Source organism: Penaeus monodon, chromosome 37, assembly GCF_015228065.2.
Source record: "Penaeus monodon isolate SGIC_2016 chromosome 37, NSTDA_Pmon_1, whole genome shotgun sequence".
In the NCBI taxonomy this organism is placed as follows: Eukaryota; Metazoa; Arthropoda; class Malacostraca; order Decapoda; family Penaeidae; genus Penaeus; species Penaeus monodon.
The window spans coordinates 6,717,450-6,727,449 of record NC_051422.1 but is presented as its reverse complement, the minus strand read 5'-3'; the positions used below and the strand labels follow the sequence as shown (position 1 = coordinate 6,727,449).

The 10,000-nt window shown below is 38.2% G+C and overlaps 1 protein-coding gene across 1 annotated transcript; it reads left to right on the top strand.

The window, feature by feature from the left end:
- Nucleotides 1–1,081: 1,081 nt before the first annotated feature.
- LOC119596160 lies at nt 1,082–2,660 on the top strand. Its single transcript, XM_037945335.1, has 2 exons — nt 1,082–1,207; nt 1,567–2,660. The coding sequence occupies exon 2, from the start codon at nt 1,575–1,577 to the stop codon at nt 2,394–2,396; it is 822 nt and encodes a 273-aa protein (XP_037801263.1). The 5' UTR covers nt 1,082–1,207; nt 1,567–1,574; the 3' UTR covers nt 2,397–2,660.
- Nucleotides 2,661–10,000: the final 7,340 nt, after the last annotated feature.

Below are 10,000 nucleotides of genomic sequence, written 5' to 3'. Positions count from 1 at the left end.
ATTCGCTGATGATATGACTATTTACATGACCGGCCGTAATCAAGAAAGGCTAATCCATAAAGCTAACCAAGAACTAAGTGTACTTAGTCGATGGTGTGGAAATAATAGGTTACCCATAAATACAAGCAAAACATTTTACATGATGTTTTCAAATATAAAAGCTAATTTACTACCTGATCTTTATATAGATAACTCTGTAATTAATAGGACTACTCAGCTGAAATTTTTAGGTATTATATATGATGAGGGACTCTCATTTAAATAACACATAAATCACCTCACTCTAAAAATAACCAGAATTACTGCCCTACTGTACCAACTCAAGGAAATCATGCCAACAGAAATACTAATAAAATTGTATTATGCTCACATTTACCTTAACTTCTGTACTATAACCCTATCTGGAGTAACTCTTATGTCACTCATTTAAGAGGTTTAAATATGCAATTAAAAAAGGTAATTAGAACTATAACTAAAAGCAGGTATCTGGAACACACAAGTCCTCTTTACAGTAATACCAAAATTATGAAACTAAAAGATCTGTCAATGTACTGTTTAGCAATATGTATTTATAAAAAAACAAATTGTTGCTCCCCTTGTGTCCCACCAATACCCTACCAGAAATCGTAATAAACTTCGGCCTCCAGCCCATCGTCTATCCCTTTTCCGTCAATCCACCACATATCTTGGTCCTGTTATATGGAACTCGCTCCCCATACATTCAACGAATATTTCAACCCTGAATATCTTTAAAAGAAAACTTAAAGAATACATCATAGATACGTACTGAAATTCGGCATAGCAAATATGATTCTAATGTAAAATGTATATTAAGTACACAACTAAGTTATCGAAATTGTTCTGCACGCTTACCTAACATTTACGCACCTCTAATATTTGTATCCTACACGAGTATCTCTCTCTCTCTCTCTCTCTCTCTCTCTCTCTCTCTCTCTCTCTCTCTCTCTCTCTCTCTCTCCTCTCTCTCTCTCTCTCTCTCTCTCTCTCTCTTTTCTAGGCTTGTTCTCTCTCTCTCTCTCTCTCTCTCTCTCTCTCTCTCTCTCTCTCTCTCTCTCTCATGTATATGTATATCGTCTGTGGCGAACGGACGTGCCTCTCCACCGCTCCGCAGCTACAAGGCTTTTCTGCCCTTTTACACCAACGCTTCTCATCAAACGTCAGCCACCCACCATACTGGCTGCCACAAGTATGCCTCCTTTATAGTACTTCATGAATGGCATCCTAACATCGCAGCAAATGTGAAAATCTACAAATGGGCTTAGCAAACCCCTGCACCCGACTAGTGTAAACAAGCCTGCCAGTGCCCAATAATGTCATCTAAATTTCGACAAATTGCTTAATAAGAACATATGATCAACAATATAGTGTTAAAATCCTAATGTATATTTACAATCAAGTGATTTATTGTTAAAACATAATTAGATGAACCAGATCAGCTGATTCCTCAGGCAGGTTCCAATACTATCCCACTCTGGCCCCCTCCCCCTATCTCCTTTCCCTACGTAAATACTAGCAACATTACTGCCGTCGACCAACTGTTTACAGCATTTGTGATGGTGAAAACAAGGGCTAGACCTAATCAAGAGGGAGATACCATGGAAACCTCTAGGCCGTCGGCATCACCCGAAGCAGGAACTGGCGCTATCTGGCAACACTGCCAGGCTGCCCGCGCCACGCCCCCTGAGCCCATACCCCGTGACATCATGCGTTGCGTTGCATCTGAAATTGATGACATCTCAGAAGAAGGTAAAGCTATCGTGAACTGTATTGTTAAGGCTATGAATCATCTTATAAACAAAAAAGATGAAGTTATTTCTTGCCTAGAAAATAAAATAGTAAAATTAGAGGACAAAATAACGAAGTTAGAAAGCCAGTTAGACGATGTTAGTCAGTACGAGCGTCGCGACACTGTTATCATTAGTGGCCCGGCGATGCCGCTCGAGATGGCAAGTGAGAATCCCGTCGATGTCGTCATCAGATCGATAAAGGATAACTTGAAAATCAATCTCACTCAGGATGACATCAATGTAGCACATAGGCTTGGGGAAAAGAAAACCCAGAACATAAATAGACCTATAATAGTCAAACTCATGAGTAGGCAAAAGATGTTTGAGATAACGGATGCTTGTGTCAAAGTTAGACCCAACATCTACGTCAATGAAAGCCTCACGCCAAAGCGCCGCGCGCTCTTCAAAACTATCTGGGATATACGAAAACAGCATCGAGACATTTTTCAGCAGTGTTACACTCGGGATGGTAAAATCGTTGTGAAATTGAAAAATTCTAACATGCAACAAATCATCACCTCAGATAAAACATTGCGTGATTTCCTCTCTAAATATACAATACTTAAGGAAACAGCCGACGCCTTGTAAGGCTTGTTCTCTCGAAAGGTCCCTCTTTATTCGTTAATGAATGTTTTATGGCACATCTTGCTATGTTCTTGCTTCTTATTTCTCACATTTTGCCTTACCCCTGCCTACCCGGCCACTTACCCCCCCCCACCCCCCACTCTCCGTACCTTTCTTAACCTTTGCCCACCCACCCCGATATCTTTAATCACCTCCCCCGACCCCAGCTTACTCACTCCAATACTTTAACCATCCCCCTCCCATGCACATCCCACCTCTACCCACTTGGTCCGCTTCCCTTACCCTCCCCCCCCCCCCAACCCCGGAACAATCTAAAATCTCTGTCTTCCCACTGTATATATTTTGCCAACTTCTAGCACCATATCTATCTATGCCTACCATAATTATCATGTTTTCCATTCCGCTCCTCCCCCCCCTTTCCCTACCTATTATAAATATTTCACTTACCCTCTCCTGCCTATGCATACCCACCCCACTATTCCCCTGCCTTCCGATATTTTGCCTACATTCAACCCCCTTCTCTTACCACCTACGCTACTTCCCGTTGCCCATCCCCGACTTGCTCTAGCCTACTCCACTTACCAAGCCTTCTCTTCATCCTCTTGTTATGAACTCTGCCTTCTCCCCTAATCCCTTTTATGCAATTAAACAAGAACTTTATTTGATCGTTTTTGCTGCTCTCACGAAAATCTTCCTAATTCAGAGCCATTATACAGTGATGAAGTTAATACCATTTTAATAAGAGAGAATGCCTGCTGTGCAAGCCTGTATAGTGGGTATATTTTTTTATATTATTTCTTCTAGAATCTCGATCAGGGTATTTTCTACCGCAACGCAACTACCACTCATTACTTTTTTTATGGAAAATTTGTATGCATTTTTGTTCGAAGACATTGTCGATGCAAATGATATTGACGTTGATATTATTAGGAGTATACATGGACATACAGACTTGAACTTAATGTCCAAATATTACAGCATTGAAGACTATGGAAACTCTATACATGATATTTCCAAACCATATATAACTTTTTGCATATAAATACGAGATCTACACAGAAAAACTTTGACAATCTCGTTTCCTTTATTAAATGTTTACCTACACTACCCCATGTGATAGCTGTTACTGAGACTTGGTTGAGAAATTCCAACTCTGATCTTTATCAACTTGATGGTTATCAATCTTTCCATGTCTGCCGAACTGAAAGAGAACATGGTGGAGTGAGTTTATTAATAAAACAGCGACTATCGGGCCGGAACTCTTGGGAACAACATACGACTGTTAACCCAACCCTCGTTGTTAGATCACATATGGACCAATTTCACACCACCTTCCTGTTCTGGAATCATTCATTACCCCATTTCTGACCACTTGCCAATATTCTTAAACATTTCATTACCAACCGCCCCGTGTATAAAGCACAAAATAACCTATAGAATTTTTAACAGTCATAAACATGATCTATTTACTGACAGCTTGAAAAATACAGACTGGTCAACCTTCTTAATTCTAATGATACCAATAGTAATGTTTACTCTTCAGCAAAATCGTAATGAATCTATACAATGAGCACTTTCCCTAAAGTCAGTAATATATTCAGCAAAAGAGACTTCCAAGCCTTGGTTAACTCAAGACCTACTTAATTCTTAAACAGAAAAGTAATTTATTTAAAATGCAAAATTGATATCATTTACCTCAAGTATACCAAACAGTATCGAAATAATTTTAACCCAAATATTTCGAACCGCCAAAATTTCATACCGCGGGATATTTATAATTTTTCCGCTCAAAAAAAGAAAATTTGGGAGACAATTAAGAATCAGGGGGAAACAACAATCAAAACCAAAAAAATCATCTTTACATCATAATGGACATACATTGATAATGTGAAGATAAAGGCGGGGGCCTTTTATGGCTTTTTTACCAATTTGCAAAAACATTTTAAAAAATTTTCTACCCCCCACCTGATGCAATATACCCGATACCTACAAGGAAAAATTTTAGAATTCAATGTTTATCCCCCCCCTAAGCCCCCAAAAAATTTAAAATACATCAGGCCCTAAAAAAAAAAAAAATCTAACAGTAATGACTTGTCATTAGGTCCTAAAACGCAATGTGACCCTTTTTCCTCCCTTAAACTTGCTATTCAAAACATTCCATACACTCTAAAAAAATTGCAACTTTAAAATCCCATCACAAGTCGGCCCAAAAGACAACCCAGTACATATCGACTCAAAACTAAACCCCCCCATTTCTCCAAAAAATTTGAATTATTATGAAAGACAAATTAGTTAATTACCTTCCAAAAAAAAAGATCTTCACTAAAGTCAGTTTTTTATTCAGCCAGGAGGGGCATTTGAACTTTGAATATTTTTTTCAACACACCTCTACTCTCCTTTTACGACAAATTATCAAACCCTTTGCTAAATTTTTTGACTTCTCAAAGGTTTTTTATACAGTCTCATATATCCCCGAAAAAAAAATCATTTCTAAGATTCTGATACTCTCCTTGTTTTGGGGGGGGTTATTTAAAAAAGAAAACAATCCCCTCTTTCAATGGCCCAAGTCTTTTGATAAAAATAAACCTTTAGGAGTTCCCCAAGGAATGTTTTTTGGGGCCCAATTATTTTTTTTTGTACATAATTTAAAGTCCCCCATTTTTCAAGGAATTTTAAAAAACCCATCCTATTCGCTGATGATAGACTATTTACTGACCGGGGCCCTAAACAAGAAAGGCTAATCCATAAAAGCTTACAAAGAACTAATGTACTTAGCGTGGTGTTAAATAATAGGTATCCATAAATAAACAAAAAAATTTTTTTTGATGTTTTCAAATATGAAAGTAAATTTTTACCGATCTTTAATAGATAACTCTGTAATTAAAGGACTATCAGCTGAAATTTTTGGTATTAAAATTTTATGAGGGGCTCTTTTAAATAAAAACATAAACACCCCATCTAAAAATAACCAAATTTACTGCCCTATGTACCCCAAATCAAGGAAACATGCCAACAGAAATATAATAAAATTGTATTATCTCACTTTACCTTCTTCTGCCTAAACCCCTATCTGGAGTAACCTTATTCACTCATTTAAAAAAGGGTTTAAAAAATGCAATTAAAAAAGGTAATTAAATATAACTAAAAGCGGTTCTGGAACACCAATCCTTTTAAGTTACCAAAATTATGAAAATAAAAGATTTGCAAAGTACTGTTTAGGGAAAATGTATATATAAAAAAAAAAAAAATTTTTGCTCCCCCTTGTGTCCCACCAAAACCCTACCAGAAATGTTATAACCTTCGGCCCCCCACCCTCGTCTATCCCTTTTTCCGTCATCCCACATTCTTGGTCCTTTTTATGGGAAATTTGCTCCCCATAATTCAAAAAATGTTTTAAAAAAAAAAAAAAAAAAAACTTAAAAAATAAAAACTAGATACTACTGAAAATTTGGGATAGCAAAAATTCTAATGTAAAATGTATATTAAATACACAACAAGTTTCGAAAAATTTGGGTTTTTTTGCCGCTTACCTAACATTTACGCACCTCTAATATTTGTATCCTACACGAGTATCTCTCTCTCTCTCTCCTCTATCTTCTTCCTATTTTTTTAACTTCTCATCTTTTTCTCCCTTCTCTTTTTAGGGTTTCTCTCTCTCTCTCTTTTTCTCCTCTCTTCTTTCCTCTCTCTTCTCTCTTTTTCTGTCTTCTCTTTTCTCTTTCTCTCTTCCTCTCTCCTCTCCCATTTCCGTTCTCTCTCTCTCCCTTTTTTATTTATGTTAACGCGTGGCAAAGGCTGCCGCCCCCCGCCCCACAAGGCTTTTTTGCCCTTTTTACACCAACGCTTTCATCAAACGTCAGCCACCCACCACGGCTGCCACAAGTATGCCTCCCTTTTTAGTACTTCTTAATGGCATCCTAACACCGCAGCAAATGTGAAAATCTACAAATGGGCTTAGCAAACCCCCTCCCACCCATAGTGTAAAAAAAAGCCGCCAGTGCCCAAAAATGTCTCTAAATTTCGACAAAAAATTGCTTAATAAGAACAAGATAACAATATTTTAAAATCCTAATGATATTTTACAATCAAGTGATTTATTTTAAAACATAATTAGATTAAAACCAATCGCTGCCCTCAGGAAGGTTCCAAAACTATCCCATCTGGCCCCCTTCCCCCTATCTCCTTTCCCTACGAAATACTAGCAACATTACTGCCGTCGACCAACGTTTTTCAGCATTTGTGATGGGGGGAAAACGGGGTAGACCCAAAAAAGAGGGAGATACCCTGGAAAACCCCTAGGCCGTCGGAAACACCCGAGCAGGAACTGGGGGGTATCTGGCAAAACTGCCAGGCTGCCCGCGCCACGCCCCCTGAGCCCAACCCCGTGACATCATGCGTTGGTTGCATCTGAAATTGATAAAATTAGAGAAGGTAAAGCTATCGTGAACTGTTTGTTAAGGCTATGAATCATCTTTTAAACAAAAAAGTGAAGTTATTTCTTGCCTAGAAAATAAAATAGTAAAAATTAAGGACAAAAATAAAGAAGTTTTAAAAGGGGAGTTAAACGTGTTTGGCAGTACGAGCGTCGCGACACTGGTTTTTCTTAGGGCCCGGGGATGCCGCTCGAGATGGAAGTGGAATCCCGTCGAGGCTCATCAGTCGATAAAGGATAACTTAAAATCAAATTTTCACTCAGTGACACAAAGTAGCACTAGGCTTGGGGAAAAGAAAAACCCCGAACATAAAAAACCATAAAGTCAAACTCATGAGTAAGCAAAAGAGTTTGAGATAACGGATGCTTGTGTCAAAGTTTTTGACCCCAAAATTACGTCAATGAAAGCCTCACCCCCAAGCGCCCGCGCGCTTCTTCAAAAATATCGGGATATACGAAAAACACATCGAACCCCCCCTTTTTAGAGTGTTACAATCGGGATGGTAAAAAGTTTTTGAAAAATTTAAAAATTCTAACTCAAAAAACTCACCTCAGATAAAACATTTGGGATTTCCTCTCTAAAAAAAAAAATTAAGGAAACAGCCGACGGGGTTGTAAGGCTTGTCTCCGAAAAGGTCCCTCTTTATTCGTTTAATGAATGTTTTTTGGCACATCTTGCAGTTCTTGCTTTTTATTTCTCACTTTTTCCTTTTCCCCTGCCCCACCCGGCCACTTCCCCCCCCCACCCCCCCACTCTCCGTTCCTTTTTTTAACCTTTTCCCACCCCCCCCGTATCTTTAAAACACCTCCCCCGACCCCCCGCTTACTCCTCCAATACTTTAACCATCCCCTCCCATCCATCCCACCTCTACCCCCAAAGGGCCGTTCCCTTACCCTCCCCCCCCCCCCAACCCCGGAACAATTAAAATCTCTGTCTTCCCATGTTTATTTTTCCAACTTCTAGCAATATCTACTATGCCCACCATAATTATCAGTTTTCCCCTTCCGTCCCCCCCCCCCCTTTCCCCCACCTTTAAAAATATTTCCTTACCCCTCCCGCCTATGCAACCCCCCCAAATATTCCCCTGCCTTCCAATTTTGCCCATTCAACCCCCTTCTCTTCCACCCACGCTACTCCCGTTGCCATCCCCGATTGCTTAGCCTACCCCCTTACCAACCTTTTCTTCTCCTCTTGTTATGAAATTGCTTTTCCCCCAATCCCTTTTTGCAATTACAAGAAATTTATTTGAGGGTTTTTTTCTGCTCCACGAAAAATTTCCTAATTCGAGCCATTATCAGTGATGATTTTAAAACCATTTTTTTAAAAAGGAAATGCCTGCTGTGCAAGCCTGTATAGTGGGGATATTTTTTTATATTATTTCTTCTAGAATCTCGATCAGGGTATTTTCTACCGCAACGCAACTACCACTCATTACTTTTTTTATGGAAAATTTGTATGCATTTTTGTTCGAAGACATTGTCGATGCAAATGATATTGACGTTGATATTATTAGGAGTATACATGGACATACAGACTTGAACTTAATGTCCAAATATTACAGCATTGAAGACTATGGAAACTCTATACATGATATTTCCAAACCATATATAACTTTTTGCATATAAATACGAGATCTACACAGAAAAACTTTGACAATCTCGTTTCCTTTATTAAATGTTTACCTACACTACCCCATGTGATAGCTGTTACTGAGACTTGGTTGAGAAATTCCAACTCTGATCTTTATCAACTTGATGGTTATCAATCTTTCCATGTCTGCCGAACTGAAAGAGAACATGGTGGAGTGAGTTTATTAATAAACAGCGACTATCGGGCCGAACTCTTGGAACAACATACGACTGTTAACCCAACCCTCGTTGTTAGATCACATATGGACCAATTTCACACCACCTTCCTGCTCTGGAATCATTCATTACCCCATTTCTGACCACTTGCCAATATTCTTAAACATTTCATTATCAACCGCCCCGTGTATAAAGCACAAAATAACCTATAGAATTTTTAACAGTCATAAACATGATCTATTTACTAACAGCTTGAAAAATACAGACTGGTCAACTCTTCTTAATTCTAATGATACCAATAGTAATGTTTACCTCTTCAGCAACATCGTAATGAATCTATACAATGAGCACTTCCCTAAAGTCAGTAAATATATATCAGCAAAGAGACTTCACAAGCCTTGGTTAACTCAAGACATACTTAATTCTATAAAACAGAAATGTAATTTATTTAAAATGCAGAAGTTGAGTATCATTGACCATCAAGTATACAAGCAGTATCGAAATAATTTAACCCAATATATTCGAACCGCCAAAATTTCATACTACAGCGGGATATTTAATAATTTCCGCTCAAACACAAAGAAAATTTGGGAGACAATTAATGAACTCAGGGGTAAGCAACAATCAAAAACCAAAACATCATCTTTACATCATAATGGACATTACATTGATAATGCTGAAGATATAGGCGGAGGCCTTTAATGAGCATTTTACCAATGTTGCAATACATTTAAACAGGTTGCTACCACCACCTGATAGCAATATACCTGACTACCTACAAGGAAATTTTCAGAATTCAATGTTTATCCCTCCAGTAAGCCAACATCAGATTTCAAAATACATCATGGCCCTAAAAAATAAAAAGTCTAACAGTAATGACTTGTCAGTTAGTGTCCTAAAACGCAATGCTGACCATTTTTCCATCCCCTTAAGCTTGCTATTCAATCATTCCATCAGCACTCTAAAAGTTGCGAACATAACTCCCATCTACAAGTCTGGCCCAAAAGACAACCCAAGTAACTATCGACTCATATCTAACCCACCCATATTCTCCAAAATATTTGAAGTTATTATGAAAGACAACTTAGTTAATTACCTTCACAAAAATAAGATCTTCACTAATGCTCAGTTTTGATTCAGACCAAGGTTAGGTACATTTGAAGCTTTGAATATGTTTTCAACACACCTCTACTCCTCCTTTGACGACAAATTATCAACCCTTGCTATATTCATTGACTTCTCAAAGGCTTTTTATACAGTCAATCATAATATCCTGAAAAAAAAATCATTATGGCATAAGAGGTCTGATACTCTCCTGGTTTGGTGATTATTTAACAAATAGAAAACAATCCACTCTTTACAATGGCCA

Excerpts from the sequence above, each read along its gene's own strand:
- LOC119596160 (XM_037945335.1), top strand. The coding sequence starts at position 1,575 with ATGGTGAAAACAAGGGCTAGACCTAATCAAGAGGGAGATACCATGGAA.